Below are 21,145 nucleotides of genomic sequence, written 5' to 3' on the forward strand. Positions count from 1 at the left end.
TGGATCATTGGGTCTGAAGTTTATTGAAATGATTCTGTTTGTGGTTGGGTGGGGTAAATGTGTGACTTAGAATGCTAACCTAACATTCTGTCTAACATTTTAAAGATGTGTGTGTGTGTGTGTACTGTACATTGTTTCGCTTCTTTCAAAAATTAGTTTTGGCTCATCCTAGCCGTCTGAGTACAAGGAAGGTCATGCTTCAAAATGTCTTGATGTTCACTCCTATTTCTGAGAAGCTGGTATCAGAACCACTTACTTTGTCATGACTGCAGGAATCTATACCATGAACAACATTAAATCACTTGAAAAGGAAAATAAATTTACTGTGCCTTATGTTTATTGATGGAAAAATCCATAACTGTCTGCTTTGTAAGTAAATGGTCAATGGAACAATCATTATGTTATCGGCATAACAAGCACTGCTGGAAGGTACCACTGTTAAATAGAGGATGAAGATATTAACAATACAGTATTAGTTCAATACAAGGAGCACAAGATACAATACAGATACAGGTGTTATAGAGGTCACTTGGGAGTATGTTGTCTAAGCAGTAAACTTTGTAACAGGACATGGAAAACTGACTTGATGCTGCTCTTTGGACAACTATCCTAGAGCGTCTTCAGGAACAAAGATTTAACAGTCCGTACCAAACTCAGCTTGCAAAGCTGTGGAAATTTCAACATTTCGTTATGGATATGAAGCTTAGACTGTATGTTGGTGATATAAAGGAACTTGGCGCTTTCCCCAGCAAAAACTCTGCCCAATTTTAAACATGAAGTGGGAGTACTGCGGGAAGAGGCAATGATTTGCTGCAGGTTGGGAGTTATACTGCAACAGCTGTAACTTGATAGTGTTGTTATATTCACACACACAATTTTGGTGCATTGTAGCTACTCTTTCTGCTTTACATCACAAAATTTTTCCCTACGAAGGACATTCCACTGGAATGCACAGATGCCCTTTTTGAAAAACGTGTGGCTCAGCATCATGCAGCTTGCTATCACTTTCTACAGTGCCACAGCAACATCACTTATCAGCGAACCATCATTGGAATAGCTATCACTATGACATGATTCATTGTAACTATTGTCCACAAGCAAAAAATTACTCTAATCAGAAAGCCGCATTTTACCATTTACCACCATGGTTCGTTACTACAGCTCTAAAATTTGACTTGCATGTTGCTCAAAGGAAGGCAAAAGGTCTATTTACAGTAGGGAGTAGATGTACACACTACATAGGAGAGGAAACTATATAATATCTCTGTGCTGTCATTTTAATAGTATGGAAGCTCCCACCGTTGGTCATCAACTCAGATGGACTGGACACGCCAGTATCTCAATGATAGCAGGCTCCCGTGCCAAATCCTGTGTGGTGAATTTTACTCTACCATATTGTACCGTATCTGTCCTAATTTCGGCCTAGATCAGAGGTAGAAGCACTTTGTACGTTCGGGTACGGGCAATAGAAATATCTAACTAATACAATACACCAAAGTAAATGGACAGGTAATACGTACATATAAATCTAGTGAATGAGAACTCAAGTAATCTGGTAAAATGGATTTATTAAACTAAAAACATGAAGTGAAATCATACTAATTGAAAAGGTATATACAAATGAATAACCAACCATTGGTTAATCAAAGAAAAATGACACACATATATACATGAATTAACATTATTAAACAGAACGTTTGCAAACAAAATGGGTAACGAACCCTAGATATCAAAATAAAATCTTGTTACATGGAATATGCATTAATTACATTTTATTTAGTTATGTTCCTCGCCTTGTTAAGTTTCTAGTTCTTTGCCCGAGGGCTTGATTTCTAACCATCCATAATATGTGATAGTAATACCCGATACACTAGTAATTGGCCTAAATTACATACCGGTATATACATTCCGATCACTCAGATACAAATATATAAAACTCGTTCAGAACAGCATCTGAATGTCACATGTTCTAATTATATGGGTCTGAACCCACGATCACGGATAAGGTTAGAAACTTTCTGCCCAAAAATAGCCATTGGACTGTGTCTCCCCGTTAACAAACAAGAGACAACATCACAACACAAAAATAAAAAATACACTGGACACAACAATACAAATCACAAAATAGATTAACCACTCTTGTAAAACTAAGCACACAGAATATACACACTGAAGTTGGTAGAGGTGCTGGGTCAAGAACCCAACATATTCGGGCACTGGACATCTCATATCTCACATATATACAGCATAGAATTATCATTTGACACGCCAGGGAAATCAGCTGGTTGGCTACATGAACATCAAAACAACTGGGCTGTGTGCTCAGGCAATTCATGAGGATAACGGTATCATTTGTAACATCTTTCACTTCTTATCTCTGCACCCAGCCTACAGCTGAGTCAAAGGGGCTTCTACCTGTCAAGAACATTAAAACATCGGCCCTCGCCAATATTCTCGGTGCTTCAGAATAGCACGCAACTGTGACCAGCAAAATACAGCTCACAGCCTTACATAATCTTGTATAAAACAGGCTGGCTTATTAATTCATCAATATCATAGCTCCAAATATAACTTCATGGCTTTCATCACCTATCTCTTGTCATCTCAGCCCCATAAATATCCATAGGCAATTCTCTTGCCTTGCATGTTCATTATCCTCTGTTCGACGACCGGTACTTTCATGAATTTGTCTTGTGAGCTAAACCGCAGCAATTTTACTTGAAGTTTAACAAAACTTCACAAAGAAGTTGTCTTGTTGGCCCGCGAATCATAAGTCACACTTGGTGTTCAAAAGCAAGAGAGCCCTTCCCTTCACAACGCAGATTTTATAGTCTCGAGGTCGCCCGCTCCAAGGGAAACCACCAGCAAACAGACCCTTTTTTCTATGTAAGAGCTCGCCATATGTTAACGGCTGCTCCCGTTGACACGCATGTGTCTCAATTTAGCACAAGTAAATAGTTTTATTAGCTCCTATTACTATTTAATTATAATCTTAATTATGTGTGGTGTCAGATCTGTGGAATTTAGCTTAGTGGCGGATTAATTGATTAATATTCAGACGATTCCAGGCCTGGAAAAAAGAAGTTGTCAACCTGTGACAAATTTTCGGTACATCTCCTCGTTTAAATTTCACCCCATCCAGAGTTTGCTGTGTGCTTATGTACACAGCTATTGGGGTCTACATGATTGAAATCACAGCTTACGGCTCAAGTCCACTTAAGGAATTTGTTCCTACTGGAGTGCTAGGAGTTCTCATAGGATATGGCATGGCCATCCAGGCTTCCTTCCTTCATTCCCCGCGACTATATTGAGCACTTGAATGAAATTATGTCATAGTGTTGTAATAAATAAATTGAAGCATATTTAATCTATTTATTTATTTATTTATTTAATGAATGAATGAATGAATGAAAGATAAACATAACAGGCTTTCGCCCAATTACAATGTCACAATATACAGTACAGTACAGTTAAAAACTACGCTACTAAACATTTAGTGAAAAAAAGAAGACAATACAAAGAATACAGTGAACTACCCAAACTATACAAAGTTGGTAATGCAATAATAATATACAGTTACTACAATAATAATAATTATTATTTTACGGTGGTGCCTAACACAAAGTAACATATTCAGCTATACAGTTAAATTATTCAGCCATAGTCTTAAAACAAGTACAATATAAACATGACACATTATGCAAAATAATGTTCTAAAAAGGGAAATAAGGTGTTTAATTTATGTCATTTAAAAACTGAGGATTCAAATAGAAGAGAAATAAACTAGCCTATATGAAATAGGACATGTACAGAAAACGGAGATAATATTCAACCGTATGTGTGTTATAGGAAAGTATCACACCAATTCAAATTTGATTGGATTAATGAAAAAGATATCCATTTATTATGAAGTTTCAGCATTTTATTAAGAGGTGAATTCTTATGGCCTTCTCGATATAGTTCAATATAACCCTGAGGTTCCCCTTCGAGACATTATAACGACCACCGTAATCCTGAGGATTCCATGGCTATGCTGCTCTGGAACTGTTTGAACAAGTGTCTGTTGAACACACTAGTTCAATAATACTATTAAACAAGGAATAAAAATGCACTATTTGGTTTCCCATTTTCACACCAGGTAAATGCTGGGGCTGTACCTTAATTAAGGCCAAGGCTGCTTCCTTCCCACTCCTAGACCTTTCCCGTCCCATCGTCGCCATTAGACCTATCTGTGTCGGTGCGACATAAAACAAAATAGCAAAAAAAAAAAAATGTGCTATTACACATAGAATGGCATATTTTGTTCTTAAAAGAACATCATCAAATTCTTTCAAGCCACACTTAATATTTGGCAATATTTGTTTATTCCTGTCCAAACACTCGGAAATTTGTATGTTGGAGTGGAGACAAAGCAGAACTTCATTAAGATAATTTCAAATTCCTAGGTGTTTGGAGAGATGTGAAATATTGACAATGTTCTTTTGAGAACAAAACATGCCATTCTTTAATTGTGCATTTTTTTTTTTAAAACAGGTATGTTATAGTGTGTTCGACAGACTGAAAAGCTTTCAAGTTACATTTAACCGAGTCCACACAGTAAAGTGTGGCTTCCTTCTTAACAAAATGCTTGAAGAAGAACTTTGCAGACATGAAAATTCCAAACGGCAAGCTCACAACCTTCCCCAACCCAACCATATCCCCCACCGTCTGTCAACTGCAGTTTGTGTGAACTCTTAATCTATACACAGATTGGTTCCTTTAGTTGCAAGTAGTTGCACATAAAGTACACAGATTGTGAAGTGGTTTGTTAAACAGGAAACTTTGTACACTTAGACACAAGTAACAACCACCACCGCCGCTGCAGTTATATTTGTGCTACGTAGCCCTACTATATATGGTTTAATTTGTTTTGATAATGAACATTCCATTTCAAGGGCAATAGTCTCTTGTAAATTTACTGAGGGATCTAAAATCACTTTCCACATAATATCTAATATATTATAATATTTGACTATGGTTGCGATGCTAATGCATGTACCGGTACTGTAGTGTTATTTTTATGGATACATGTGCTTGTCTTTTGATTTACAATGGATTTGTAGTGTTGATTTACATTCCTCTAGTAAACTTTGAGTGGCATTAATTTTGATCTGTATGTTCTATTTAGTGTACATTAGCCAGAATGTTCTTCTCTCTGTACTTCCTGTGGAAATGCAGCTCAGTAACTGATTTTCATTCTCTTGTATGTTGTAATATTTGTCAAATAATGTGTAATGAACTTCATTCCGGTTCCGTATTGACTTTAAATATGTAGGCTTTTTAGACAGACCCTTTATCAAATGGCAAACGTGTATTGAACAAGAGGACTTTATACAGTTATATTATCTTAAATATTGTGTGTTAATACTTGGATTATATTTTGTGTGTTGCCTGTTTACATACAAATCTCAAATAGACTGTACTGGTTTTTTTGACTGCTGTAACCATGTGGCAAGGCTATGTATCAATTTTTTAAAAACAAGACTATATATATCTATTTTTATTCTGCTATCTTTCAGTACCTTTTCTTTGAGTTTCTTCATTTCCATATATTCATGCTTGTATTACAGGAAATTTGTAGCTCTAAAATTTTCTGATGTTTGGGAACTTCAGTTTGTTAGTTGGAGTGCTAACACTTCATCAAAATACAGGTTTTCTATAATGTGAAAGTTGCTGTTTAAAAGCTATAATTCATGATAAAGTGGCTCTAGTTAATGTGTAGTGTAACAAGTGATCCTCCCTAATCAGTGAGTTACATTGAACTTAAAGTTATTTTGATTCCAGTTAACTCTCAGTGAAGATCCCTTGTGCAGTCGAGCACTCATTGGTATGGATAATTAAATTCGTAAGATGCATTGAAATTATGTGAAAATCAAAGAATGAGTCAGTATTCGCTAATATCAACTGAAACGGCAAGAAACACATTTAAAAAATCGTAAGTAATCAAAATTTGGGAGAATATTCATGCACTTCCAGGACTACTTTAGTTAGTGCTGTTAGTAGTATCTCGCTCCACGAAAACTTTGTGCTTACACAATTGCAGTGTTGCTTAAGAAATAAACTTTGTAAATGCTTGTAGAAATGAAATCGAACTATACTTCTTCTTCCTCTGTTGCTATTTCTCTTACCTGTTGTCAATAATTTAAAAACATATCTGCCTGCTACTCAGGAGTTGTATTTTAACATTTTCTTTTCCTAATAACAAAGGAGAGTACTCTGTCAGGTTAATCATCTGTTTTTTCTACATTCTTCATTCCTTTAAACTTTTTGTTTGGAAGTATAGCCGTACAAAATTATAATAAACAAATAAAACGAATTGTCTAAAGATATTTTCTGTGCTTTTAAAGAAATATAGATTAGAGGACATACTGCTAGTAACACTTCTGTCATTCATGCTTTATGTATTTGCTTTTCTGTTTGCACTTTTAGGAATTATAACTGCTACTCATACAATATAGCAGTTTTTCTAACAGTGTTTGAAGAGAGAGTACTGTTTGTCAGCAGATTATAAGCTTGAAGAGTAAAAATTTTGAGATATCAGAAGCTTTAATTCTTCTCTATCTCTATTGATTTAGTTTCTTTCACTTCTAAATGCTGCTGTATGTAATTGTCTGCCTCTTCATTTACCTTGTTGTCATGGTAAAGTTGGTTTCCTTTGCTAGTTGTTGAACACTAACTGTTCAAACCTATTGATTACATTTTATGTCTGGAGTTTTTCCTGACCCATTTTTAAAAATTGTGAGTTTAAAATACTGTGGAAAAATAAGATATTTATGGGAATTGTCATTTAATGCCTACTGTAGCATGCTGGCATCCTGGATTAGATACCTTCATGCCCTTCATGCTTGAAAGAAGTGAGTTATTGATTAGGAAAATTAAATGTGAAAGTTTTGATCACCAAAATCCAGAACTGCCAGGCTGACTAACTAAGGAAGAAGAGGACTAGCTTTCATGTCTCAGTGTGGAGGAAAGTTTGATCCTAGCTCAGTCAGATGGTATTGAAAGGTCTCAGAGATACCAGCTTTGCGTTGGTATATTTAGCTGCTTGTTGACAAAATTTCCAGCACTTTGGCAAAACTGAAAACCATTGAAACAGTTAATGGCACATTAAATTATTATTAAAATCCACCGTATTTTTGTTTTAGTGTAGATGTGTTCTATCTCTACTTTTGCATTATTTTTTTAACCATGATAGGTGATGTAAGAAGTTGTACATTATTATGGAATCCAAGGCAGCGTTTAGGAACTCCGTGACCAAGTAGTACTGAGAAAGAATTTTACAGGGTGCTTCATTGATTCTTTCTATTTTTTATCACACGAACTCTTGGTTATTGGCAAGATAATGGTCCATGTGATGTTATTCAATGTAGTCCCTTTGGAAGCTACAACCATATTACCACAGTTTGTGTAACAAATGAATTCTGAGTAGGAAAACAGGGGATTCTTTGAGGTGATCCTATCATCAAGCCATTGTAGGATGTCTGCAAAGGAATGGAAGTGTAGCTGCGAAAAGTGATGTTTTAGTGACCAAAACCAGTCTAATTTAGCTTGGTCTGGGAAGTTGGATGGGTAGGTTAAGATTTCCTTCAAGGGTTTGGTGATGAGCAGTCTGACATTATCAATGAACTAGGATAATCCTACGTCTTTTAGCATATTACTGGTATTTGTTGTTAGTGCATGTTTCATATTGGGTAATTATACCGTACAGCAATGATGATTTCTCCCTGTTGCAGCAGCTTATAATACAGAACACTGACTTGGCGTTGAGGTTAATGGTTAACTGTCATGACAAGTCCAATTTTCATTGCCAGTGACTGTTCGATGCAAAAACAACTATCTTCTTTGCAACAGCAATCCACAAATAGTTGAATGTTTGTTGTCTTTCTTTCTCAATTCATGTGAGATGCAGTTCCAAACTTCTGGATCATTCCCATTGCTTTTAAATATTTGCTAACTGTTGACTTATTGACATGTAGTTTTTCCAACTACTCTTTGAGTGTTTGATATGAATCCTCTTCTAGTATAATGGCTGACTGGAGTGATATTTGTCCTTCACAGCAAAATTGTCTATGGAGCATCGAAACCGATCTCTGTAACTTGTTTCCGATGGACAATACTCTCCATAATCCTCCACTAGCAGCAGATTTGAGATGAAAGCAGGAGAGTGATGATTCCCACAGATGTTCCTGTTTTGGTACAGAAACTGATATCATCAGTATGATGAACTTGTATTTTTATCCACCGCAACCGTGTGACACACTGCTCCTTACAGCCTTCTGACGGTATTTGCATACGCAGTTGCAGTCTCTTTCACACAACTTTTCACTGTTGGGCAGCAGCAAGAATGAATTCTTACAACAGGCTGAGTGAGTTGGCTATGCTGGTTTGGGTGTTAAATTCAGGAGATAGTGGGTCCGAACCTGTGTCCGCACCCTGAAGATGGTTTTCCGTGGTTTCCTATTTTCTTACCAGACACTGATTAAGGCTACAGATGCTTCATTGCCTGTCGTATCCCATCGGCGCCTTAAAGACCTGTCTGCCTGCCTGCCTGCCTTTGTGGTGTAAAACCAATAGAAAAACAATGTTGACAGTTGCATTGAAGGGTTCATATAATCTGTTAAATTTTTGTGATTCCTGAATTATTCATTATTAATAACAAAGTCAGAAAGTAGGTTTCCTTGTGTTTTTAATTTTTTTTATAACTCGAAAATGAAAACATCACTAAATATTTTTCACCCACTGCCAGTTGCTATATCACAATCCATCCTCCCACTGCCAGGATATGTACTATTATACTGGGTAGTCAACAAGTCTTGAGAAATTGTTAAAGTATTAAATAGAAGGGCTGATCTACGGGTTCTCTTGTGGGTAGAAGCCACAGTGCCTAATAGATCTCTGACAACAAATATTTTAATTCATGTTTTATGCAGGACAAACTTTCCATGATTTGATTTTAGATGGAACTAATGTGAGGTCTTTTATGTGGTAATGTTGAAATTTTAGATTGTCAAATCATTTTGAAAACTGATCGTTGATAGCTTAAAATCATCAATTTATCATTACCTATAATGAAATACAAGAGAAAGATGTTTTGTGCCAACACAATAAGGGCTTCACATTTATTAAGTTGGTGGATTGTTGCGAGATATCTGTGAACGTTTGGACCTCTCATCTGACCGGAGGCAGGTGACTAATCACAAATCTTACAAAGGTTATGGAATATCCCCTGTATCAATGCACCTGCAGTATTGTGTTGTGGATGGTTGTATCTTTCTACTGTTGGATAGTTCATATGCTGGAAACATCCCTCATTACCAGTGTGTAAAAAAAATTGAAGGCCATAAGTTCTAAATGTCATAACAGCTTTCATTTAGGGCATTCGTGTTGTGATTCTTATTGACTCATTGTGCACGATGGACAGCAGCTGTCTGTTAAGAAATATTACAGCTTCAGTTCTTACATATTCATTGCTTGTAGGTATTTTATGTTCCTTTTCTTGGAATACAGACACTTTCAGAGTACACCTTGTTTCTCTATTGAATGTCCAGGATATTAGATTGGAATAGTTCGGTTTGCAGAGGCAGGTTGCAAACTGAAGTGTTCTTCATCATGTGGGGCGGAGATGAATACAGGGCATGTCTTCGTGTCTTGTCATGCTTGTGTGCTCATCACAGCATGAGGTAGTGTGCAAACAAAATACTTCGGGTTCCACTGAAGGTATGGTGTCCTTATGGTATGGTAAAATTGGAAGCATCACAATATGGCATCCGATTGTAAATACCTGTAACTAATATTGTATGTATGTACGTATGTTTAGTCCGTCAGCGCTTCCGCTGGTGGGATCCTCAACAGCTCTGCCATCAGCTGTCATAGATGGCCTAGGCATCACTAAAGAGGCGTAGTAGGGAAATGAGGAGTGAGGTACATAGTTTCCCCGTTGCTTTCCTCACCGAGCTAGAGTTGCTATTACATATCAGTCTGCCAAGCCCACTGAAATGCATCAACCGACCCAATGAGCAGGGTCTAGGTGCACAAGGAATTTGCATTACTAGCATCGCTTATACCTCAGTCACTTTCATATTCTCAAAGCCAAGAATAAGACAGATCAGTGAAAGTAACAAAATTGCTCTAGCCTATACCAGAAGACATGGCATGTAACTGATATTACATACACGTATTTTCAGGAAATAACATGTGAGAGTTTAGGAAAATATTTCATTAAAACACAGTTAATTTAAAATTATGGTAACAATCATGACCTTCGTATTTCCTTATAATATTTGCTTATTTTGTATAGACAAAAAATTGTCCGCTTAACCTTACAACTGGTAATGTTAATTCTTGTGGTGGCAGTCGTATCTGGCAACTTTTACTTGTCTAAATAAAATACAAAATATCCGCATGTTACAAAATAAATCTATGAAGTTTTAGATATCTTCGTGAAGCTAATACACTGAGAACTATCGTAGTGACACAGAATTGCGTAATGTTTTGATAAAAAATGTAGTCTGTTCAAAGTGTAATTCCTAAATTCAAAATGATACAACTTTCAATCATATGTACACAAAACTGGAATATGTCACAAACTGAGAAATATAAATTGTCAGTAATGTATCTGTAATGACTAGCAAAAGTTTCATCACTCTGAGAGGTATATTCTTGAAAATATTAGGGAAAATATATTGGCCATGCAATCATTTGGAGGCGTGACCTTAGAGCACGTTATGATAGGTTACTTTATGGGAGGTTTGCCATCACTTTCACTTTATTTATTTATTTATTTATTTATTTATTTATTTATTTATTTATTTATTTATTTATTTATTTATTTATTTATTTATTTATTTATTCACAAAGCACAAACTTTCACAATAAAATGTAACAAACATAACAAAATATAACAATATCAGGTACACAGCCTACTAATAGCAACTGTCCAAATCGAAAAGCATGAGAATGTCCATGTTCATAGCCAAGTCGTCATGGGTCAAGATGACGGCGTAATCCCTTCACATCAACTTATCTTTAAGAGACTGTTTACACCCCTCTCGAATATGCTTTTATTTGATTCAATGTCAAGCTTTTGTCTCATATTAATAGTTAAAGAGTGTTAGGAGGCGGATTAGGAAAGATCGTTGTATTGAGTGCTGAGTGTGAGGAATGTGGAGAAGGTCTTTGGTTCTGGTGGTGTGAGAAGGAACACGGAGAGAGAGAAGAGTGAAACAAGATGTTCCAAGTGTTAATGCCCACTTAAGATCTCATGGAGGAAACTCAGGTCAGCTACCAGTCGCCTGATGTGCAGCGGTGACACATTTATTGCCCTTAATACCTGCTGCGTAGACAGATTTCTGAGCTTGGGATTTCTGTTCCGTACAATCGCAGCAAAGAAGGACACTACTATGTCTAACTGGTTAGTATTGGAGGGGGAGGCTGTTGTCCAAATCAGAGAGCAGTAGTTTAAGAGAGATTGAATGATCGTGAGGAAGAAGTGACGAAGAGCTATGGGGTCAGAAATTTCTGTGAAGCGGTAGAGAATGCCTAGCAATTTCATAGTCTTGGTCGTATATGTTTCTTTGTGGGTCTTAAATTGTAATTTTGTATTGATTGTTACACCTAGGTCACGCTGTTGCATAACTACAGTGATGGGCTTGTCGAGTAGGTAATATGATGTCGGTAGAGGAGATACACGTAATGTTATGGTCAGGTGGCTGCATTTTTGTGGATTGGGGATAAGTTTCAAAGTACGGCACCAGTTCGAGAGGGCATTAAGTGAGGACTGTAGCAGAGATGCATCTGCTGGATTCTTGATCTCCCTAAATATCTAGCAGTCATCAACAAATAGTAGGGTATTCGCTGTTTCGTTGAGTTTGGATGGCAGATCGTCCATAAACAAGGAAAACAGCAAGTGGGACACCGGAGGTGACTGGTAAACGTGAGGATGTTATCACTCTTTGCCAACAGTTATGTAGGAAGCCAGCAAGAAGGGTCAGAAGACTGCCATGTATATTAAATCATTCAGAGAGTTAATGGAGCAACAGAGTATGGTCTACAGAATCAAAAGCTTTTGAAATGTCTACATAGCAGATATCCAGCTGTGATTTAGCTGCAATGGCGTGTGATGTAAAGCTATACAGAGTGGCCAGGTTTGTTAGACAAGAGCCGCCTGGTAGAAAACCATGCTGCTTGGTTGAGATATAGGGCAAGGTGAATGCGAGGAGACGCTGGTGTATAATTTTTTCAAAGATAAAGGATAGTGTGGGGAGAATAGAAATTGGTCGGTAAGATGAAACGTTAAATTTGTTGCCTGATTTGAGAAGTGGAACAATATTTGCCTGTTTCCAGGTAATAGGAAAATAGCTCACGGCAAAACATCTGTTAAATAATTTAGAGAGAGGGACGCAAATGGTGCTGGCAGAATTTTTTTGGCAAAGAGGACCTATAGTGTCGGGACTGGTAGGTTTGTTGGTGCGAAGAGTTTGAAGAAGCTTATGAGCTTCACTTGGTATGGTAGAGTTATGTTTTCCGATATGTGATGCGAAGAAATAGCTGATAAGCATTCCAGATCTGACCCTGAATCTGTTTTTTTCATTCTCAATAACCACTTTCATCTTCCAACAAATTTCGTACTTCTTCATTTCTAATTTTCTGTAATGAAGTGAAGGTGCCGTGTACAGACTATTCTAAATAACAATATATACAGAAGTAAATAACTCACTGAACAGAAAACTATGAAATAATATGAAAGAGAATAGCAAAGCAGAGCCTGTGAGTGTTTTGGTGCTCAAACAGATTGTTGGAAAACTGCACTAATTTATTTCTGTGAAATTGCGCTGCCCAGAAAGGCTGTGTATGAATGGAACTGAACTCACGGCTGACTGCTGTAGACATCGAGAACGACAAGAAATATGAACATATTGAATATTCGACAGTTACTGGAGAAGGCTGTTTTGTATTATTGGTGGTGATCTATCGTCCATAAAAACGTCACATAGGCTAATAAAGTTTAGAATTCTGAATTATTTTTCTGAGGCATAGCAGTGATGAAATTTCGTAAAAATTTGGATATGTACTTACAGCAGCTTTAAGGGAAGCGACAAAGTAGTTCTCAGAATACTTGGAATTTTTTGAACATTACACTTTATAAATTAATCTAATCCCTTACTCCTTGTTCTTTAACCCATTCACATACTGTTTAATTGTATTTATGCCCTGGTGTACCATTAATTTTCATTACTTTACATGATATTTCCACAGACACTGAAAAAGCATGCTTTACAGTAACTTGATTGGAGCAAATATCCAAACTACTGTCAGATGTACTTTGTGAACTCTTTATGTGTATGTTGGAACATAAAACAGACATATACGTGCAGCGCCACCTTGCACCGGTGGCATTCAAATGAAGATTTCTTCCTCAGACCCTGTGTCACACAGACTTCGCATCTCCCTGATGGGATAACCTCCTTCGTTGTAGGGGTTATTTTGGTTGGACAGTGTCCCCAGTGCCTCCTCTGAAGTCTCAGTGGTGTATCCACAGGCCTTGGGCGTCCTTATTTTGGATAATCAGACGTCACACTTGCCAACAGCTGTTCAGCCAAATTGATCTGGAAGCTGGTAAAGCCTACTCTCTCATTATGATGAAATTGAAATAATAAATAAGGCGATGAAAGATGATGGAATTCAGAAGTGTCATGTCTAGCATGTAGAAGTCTATTTTTGTATCCTTTTACATACTTCCTCACCATGGGGAATGATGAATCTTTGGTCATGGGAATCAATACCACCCATTCCACAGTTGTAGTCAACAACAATATTGGGTCTGAACTTCCCATCATACTTTACCACTTCAAAGTAGCCTGGCCTTCATTTCATCCACAGATACAGGAAACCAGTGTTCCTTTTCATATGGCATTACCCTATTTGTATCCTCGGCAGCTGATACAAGATATTTACTTGCATAAGCATTTGTCTCATTGGTTAGATGTTCCCGAAAGTCTGCTGTTAGAATTTTGTTCAAAACTTGCAGTTCGTTCGGGCATTGTCCTAGGTGCCTTTGAACAACACTATTTCACCAGTTGCGATGCACGAATAATACTCTGGAGTATTACTTACGTGCTCCCAGTTCCATTCCCTATCGTGTAAAATGTGATTAGAAGTCGTTGGTGTGGCATCAGTTGTAGGCCTAAAATTCCGTGACACATATGACAGCAAAACAGCACTTCGTTCACCCCCTACCAGCGCTTACGTCACTATCACACAAACTACTTTCACTACATTCATTTCCACTAAATTCTTCGTTGCGTATTTCTATATCAATGTCGTTCTATTCTAAAAATTCCCTTATAATCACTTTGTCACTCAGATTGGAGGCAGCCATGGTTTCGCCTATGGTGAGGTTGCTAAGATACAGGTTATTCTTCCCACGGAATAACTGCACAGAAGTGATTATCGAATACATCAGTGGAATAAAACAGTTCTTCCATCTGTCAAGAGGTTATCTTACTAATATCAAATCCTTTCACAAAGGAAACAGGCTTGGAGCGGGTCCGGAAATAACACTGTGCAGATGCCGAGATCCGTCTTTGTACCGGAGTGCAGTTGAGAGCCAGGACAGAGAGATCCGTCAAAGTACATCAAGGGGTAAAACGAATAATTGCCCCAATTTGCACTCGTGGCATACATACATACATACATACATACATACATACATACATACATACATACATACATACATACATACATACATACTTCATTATAGACTGTACAGTCTGCTAGCCTCTGTGAATGAACTAACTGCTTCCACAATCGTATGTTTGTAACTAGTTCTGTGGCCTCGTTTAGTTCTATACCTCTTATCCTTAGATGTTGGCACCTGAGTCTAACCAGTGTTGCCTCAATCTTCCTCTACTTCTTGTAGGTAACGTATCCTCCATTTGCCTCACATGACCCCACTGCCGAAGCCGGTTTATGCGCACCGCTTCATCCATTGTGTTCAATCCTAACCTATCCATTATTTCCTCATTCCCAGTACCCTCCTGCCATTGTTCCCACTGATGTGTACCAGCAATAATTGTTGCTACCTTCATGTCTGTTACTTCTGCTTTATAAATAAGATATCCTGAGTATCTTTCACTCTCATAAAGCAAAGTTGCTCTGAAAACAGACCAATGTGAAGATAGAATCGTTCGAGTGCTTACTTCTTTCTTACAGAATACTGTTGATCACAACTGTGAGCTCAGTGCATTAGCTTTACTGCACCTTGATCCAATTTCATTTACTATACTATCATCCTGGAATAACACAATCCTAAATACTTGAACTTATCTACCAGTTTGAGCTTTGTATCACCAATCTGACAGGCAATTCTCTTGGGTTCCTTACCTACTGATATCACTTTAATCACTTACAAGTTGTCCATTTCATGACCGTATCGATGTTTAATCAAGAAGTAAGTATAAATAACCACCTAATCGATACTTTATTAATGCCTCAGGCAAAATTGAATAAAATTAAAACTTACCACTTAGTGGTCGAAACATGTCCTGTAAAACTTACCACTTAGTGGTCGAAACATGTCCTGTAAGTTTTAATTTTATTCAATTTTGCCTGAGGCATTAATAAAGTATCGATTAGGTGGTTATTTATACTTACTTCTTGATCACTTTAATCTTTGAAAGGCTATTTTTCATACCATATTCGTTGCACATATTTTCAAGTTTCAAGTACAGGCTTTTGGTAAAATCTGTCTTTTAAGACCAAATTTTCAGCATAGGCCAGACTCCTTACTACATTTTCATGTAACTGAATTCCTCTCTGCCACTTTCAGCAGATGATCCATATAAACTACGAACAACAAAGGTGAAAGATTACAGCCTTGTCTAACCATTGTAAGTACCTTGAACTAATTCTCACTGCAGCTCAATCATCAGCAAAAATGTCTTAGTTAACTAATCTACCCTTAAACCCGTAGTCCTCCAGTATGGCGAACATCTTTTCCCTCTGTACTCTGTCATTAGCATTCTCTTGATCCACGAAACTTATACATATCTGTCCATTCCTCTTGTAACATTTTTCAGTTACCTGGCGCATACTGAAAATCTGATCCTGACAGCACCTGGCGCATACTGAAAATCTGATTCTGACAGCTCCTCTGTGGTCTGAAACCACACTGGTTTTCGTCCAACTTCTCTTAACCACTGATTGCACTCTCCCTTCCAAGATGCCAGTGAATAACTTGCTTGCTATGAGATTCCTTGATAGATACCTATCTGCATTTTGGATGATTGCCCTAAATGCAGATCAGTAGTGATTGATTGATTGATTGATTGATTGATTGATTGATTGATTGATTGATTGATGTGCAATCCTTCCTGTTGCCTTGCTTATAGATACGTGCAATTATTGCTTTTGTCCAATCTGAAGGAACCTTACTAACACTCCATGCTAATCTTATTACTCTATGAAGCCATTTCATCCCTGCCTTCCCACTATATTTCACCATTTCAGCTCTAATTTGATCTATTCCTGCTGCTTTGATAACGGAGTTTATTTACCATCCTTTTCACTTTAAAGGTTTAATTTCACCAACAACACTGTCCTCCTCCCATGAGCTCGGTTGTATGCAGCGTCACCACAAAGATTTCCGTTATGTTGAGAATATTTTGAAAAGTATTCCTTCAACCTATCCAGTGATTCCCTGGGATCTATTATGAGATCACCTGATTTACTCAAAACACTATTCATTTCCTTTTCCCCCTCCCTTCCTAAGATTCTTAATTACTGCCCAGAAGGTTTCCCTGCTGCTCGGCCTAGCCTTACAGGTTATTACAAAATTCTTTCTGTGACTTCTTGGTTTCCACTGTTTCTTTCATCTACAGTATGTACAATTCCTTGTCTGCATCAGTCATTTTTTTTGTAGCCATTTCTGATATACCTTACAACCTGCTCTCAATTCATCATTCCACCAAGACGTTCACTTTGCCCATCTTTACACACAGTTGTTCCTAGCCATTCCCTAGCTGTTTCCCCTAAAGCATCTGTATATGCAACCCATTCTCTTTCTATATCCTGAACTTCCTCACTGTCCATTGTTTGGAACTTTTCGCTAATCATATCCATGTACTATTGTCTAATTTCTTTGCCCTGGAGATTTTCTACCTTTACTAGTCTGCAGACAGATTTCACTTTAGCTATCCTAGGCCTAGAGATACTTAGTACACTACAGATCAGATAGTGGCCTGTATTATCGAAAAATCCCCAGAAAGCCTGCACATAGCTAACAGATTTCCTGAATTCAAAGTCAGTTAAGATATAGTCTAATATGGATCTGGTGCCCCTACCCTCCCTGGTGTAGCAGTGAATAGCCTTATGCTTGAAGAATGTACTCGTAACTGCTAAACTCATATTAGCACACTTCCTTCCATATCTTCCTCACATGTACTAGTTCCTTGTATCTTTTCGTTCTATTTCCAACTTTCGCATTGATGTCGCCCATTAGCACTATCCTATCCTTGCTCTTGACCCTGACTTCGATGTCACTTAATGCTTCATGAAACTTGTCAATTTCATCCTCATCTGCACCCTCACATGGTGAATACACTGGGACAATTCTAGTCCTTATACTTCCAACTGCCAAATCTACCCACATCATTCACTCATTTATGTGTCTAACAGAAACTATGTTGTGTCCAGTAGTATTCCTGATGAACAGTCCTACCCCACACTGTGCCTTTTCCTTTTTCACCCGTCAAGTACACTTTATAATCTCCTATCTCTTCCTCGTTATCTTTCCTTACCCGAATATCTTTAACTCCTAACACATCCAGACACGTCCTCTTTGCTGACTCAGTTCTTTCTTCCATAAGCCCCATTGATACTGATAGCACCCTCTGTGGGTGAGAGATGCAGATGAAGAATACACCCACAGTTTCTTCTGTCTGTTGTATAAAGCGACCAAGTGGACCAGGGGATGATAGAACCATGAGACTACTTGCAATTAGTGCCATTAAGTGAGGAACACCATGCGTCGATGTTACTTGCGAATAGTACCACCATCTAAGGAACAATCCAGGTCTGTATTATGTGAGATTTGTACCAATACGTGGAGAACACCATTGATCTGTGTTGGCCGTGAGTGGTGCCATTGTCTGTGACATACCACGGGCCTTCATTACCTGTAATTAGAACCCCTATAGGCAGAACACTGGTGTTCTGCTTTACCAGTGATTAGTACTGTTATGAGGAGCCAGTGGCTTGGATTTTGGACCCCTTTAGACTAGTGTTAGCTAATGGGTGTATGATTCGAAGCAGGGTATAGATTCATTCAAGGGTTCGAGTGAATCGATTCACAGGAACGGTGATCTCACGGCACATTATTCAGCTGGCTCGCAGACAGTGCTGAGTGGCACACTCACGGATCAGTGAGACAACATACACGCGGTTCAATGTTAATACAGTGCAAATTAGCGGGGAGTCAAACTTCCTGCTGCAGCGATACATACAAAGCCTTGATTTATAAATTTTTTTAAATTCTTGATTATGATTTTATGATATTCTCTTTATGATATACAAAGCCATCACTATGAAGTATTTTAAGTTTAAAAATTCCACCTTTTCAATACAATACAATTCTGTTGTGCAAAATTGTCGCAACATATTTATTATAGTACCGGTTTCAACACATTCTTAGTGTCATCATCCACGAAACTACTACGCTGGCATAGCAGGGGGAGAGGTGATACTCCCACGTAGCATGTTCCAGGTGGCGGATAGGGGGGCCCTAACCGACCTGCCGGCGGACTTGAGGGAAATAAAATACCTATCGCGGACCAAACACACTACCCCCTGCGGGTGGGGGACGCACATGTAGAATACACCTGCGATATCCCCTGCCTGTTGTAAGAGGCGACTAAAAGGGGCCAAAGGGGCTGTTAACTTGGGAGTGTGGATTGGCGACCACAGGGTCCTTAGCTGAGTCTTGGCATTGCTTCCACTTACTTGTGCCAGGCTCCTCACTTTCGTCCATTCTGTCCAATCTCCCTTGGTCAACTCTTGTTCTTTTCTGACCCCGATGGTATTAGATCATTCGAGGCCTAGGGAGTCTTTCATTTTCACGCCCTTTGTGGCCCTTGCCTTTCATCGTGTTACTTAATTTTTTTGAAGTGATGGATCCCTTCTTTTTTTCTCTCTACCCCTTGTGGATGGGGAACGCAGACGAAAAATACACCCATGGTATCCCCTGCCTGTTGTGAGAGGCAACTAAAAGGGGCGACCAAGGGATGATTGTATTAGAACCATGAAGCTACTTTTGATTCGTACCATCACGCGGGGAACACCATGGGTTGCCTGTACTTGTGAGTAGTACCACTATATTGGATACGAAACAGGTTTGTGATTAGTAGCATCAGTGAGTTGGTTCGCCTGTGGGTTTCCAGTACCCATGTCATACTCGTGTGAGCAACACCGCGGATCTGGGCTTTGCCTGCGAGTTGTACCACTATATGAGCGACACCGTGAGTCTGCGTTGCCTGTGATTAGTACCCGCTATGTGAGAGACACCACAGGAATCCCGGCACCCGTGACTAGTGCACATTGGTTTGCATTGGCTATGAGTGGTGCCATTGTGTGAGAAACACCCTAGGTCATAATTTATAAGTTTCATTTCTGTATTGATTATATTCACAAATATGAAGATTTGAAGTGTCCACCTAATCAGTACATATATACATGTATTGATTAGATGGAAGCATTTACACCCTAGGTCTGCGTTACCTGTATTACTTGCAATACTTTTGAGTAGTACCATCATGTGTGGAACACCGTGAGTCTTTGCTACTTTCGATTTGTACACCAACATGACAAATACCATGGTTCTACTTCACTAGCGACATGTACCATTATGAGGGGCCGTCAACCTGGATTTTGGATCCCTTTAGAAAACAAGCATCATCATCAGGATTGTACTTTAGAATGGTTCCCTTGGTCGGTAACGCTGTTTCTTTCTGGTAGTTTTTGGGTAGGATCCACTGATTGTTTTGGGTTCATGTCAATCCATTCATTTTTCATGTCATCTTTTTTTTTTTTTTGGTCAGTGGTTGATTTAAACTTTTGTTTTGTCATTTCATTTCGTACCATCAGGGGCCAATGACCTAGATGTTAGGCCTCTTAAAACGACAAGCATCATCATCATCTTAGTGTCATCCTTAGCCAGTGTGATAAAGCGAGCAAGATAACACAATAAATATGACAATATACACACACATGGTACAAGAACATATATCGAGTATTCCACTTAAAAGAAAGTTCTAGATAAAAAATAGGCAACAAAGTTTAAAAACATGAAACTTCTAATTGTAATGTGTTAGGAACGTAATGTTCTTGATTAATCTTGATGTGAAGATTGAAGTCACTTGTTCTGATGCTAAGTTTTTGATTAAGTGTAAGTTAAATAAATTGAATAACACATTAAAATCTTGATGATTGTCTTGTTGTAAAATACGTCTCAAAGGAGAGAAGGAACTGTATATGGTTGTGGTTTAGCAGAGCCTTCTGAGCTTTTGTTGTTCCGGCACATCAAGGGGTGGAAATATATGTACATGAAGTCTTTTGATATTGTATAGGACCAAGGTTTCTCAGTCCGATGCAGAGCGTGAAGCCTAAAGAAAGGATGCCTAATTAATTATGCAAAAGACGTAGAGGCAAGACGGACAAAGGGGAAAAGAAAGAATGACTGATACGAGGCTCACCTTGTTCTGCGTGCTGTGAAGCTTGACGTATGGAGAGGAACTGAGTGTCAAAGCATGTGTGGAAGCAAGGACGGAGCTAAGGCAGGAGTAGGGGGAAGAGGAGAGGGAACTAGGGATTGGGGATGAGTGGAAGGTGTTCAAGGTGGATCGGGGAGGGGGCGATGCGGTGGGGGCAAATAGTGTGAGAAGGCATGAAAGATCGAGCCCTGACTTGAAAACTTGAATTTTTTGAAATCCATAATGAGAACGTCAGAGAGGATGTTAAATTTCTCTGATATGTCATTTAAGTTTAAATTAGAGTTAAAAAACTGATCAAGATGTATATAACAGTTTTCGGTGGCATATAGAAGGGGGCCTTTGCT

At 38.3% G+C, this 21,145-nt stretch overlaps 1 protein-coding gene across 2 annotated transcripts in view; it reads left to right on the top strand.

The window, feature by feature from the left end:
• Nucleotides 1-21,145, top strand: part of Tpr2 (Tetratricopeptide repeat protein 2) — a 346,913-nt gene that overhangs the window by 66,502 nt on the left and 259,266 nt on the right. Inside the window, exon 2 of one of the 2 annotated variants that reach the window (XM_067151834.2) lies at nt 5,824-5,974. The exons of the other annotated variant lie outside the window; for it this stretch is intronic. Within the exon in view, the coding sequence (XP_067007935.1) occupies nt 5,919-5,974 (56 nt within the window). The 5' untranslated portion in view covers nt 5,824-5,918. The remainder of the gene's footprint in view (nt 1-5,823; nt 5,975-21,145) is intronic. 2 annotated transcript variants of the gene reach the window in all.

Source organism: Anabrus simplex, chromosome 7 (genome assembly GCF_040414725.1).
Source record: "Anabrus simplex isolate iqAnaSimp1 chromosome 7, ASM4041472v1, whole genome shotgun sequence".
NCBI lineage: Eukaryota > Metazoa > Arthropoda > Insecta > Orthoptera > Tettigoniidae > Anabrus > Anabrus simplex.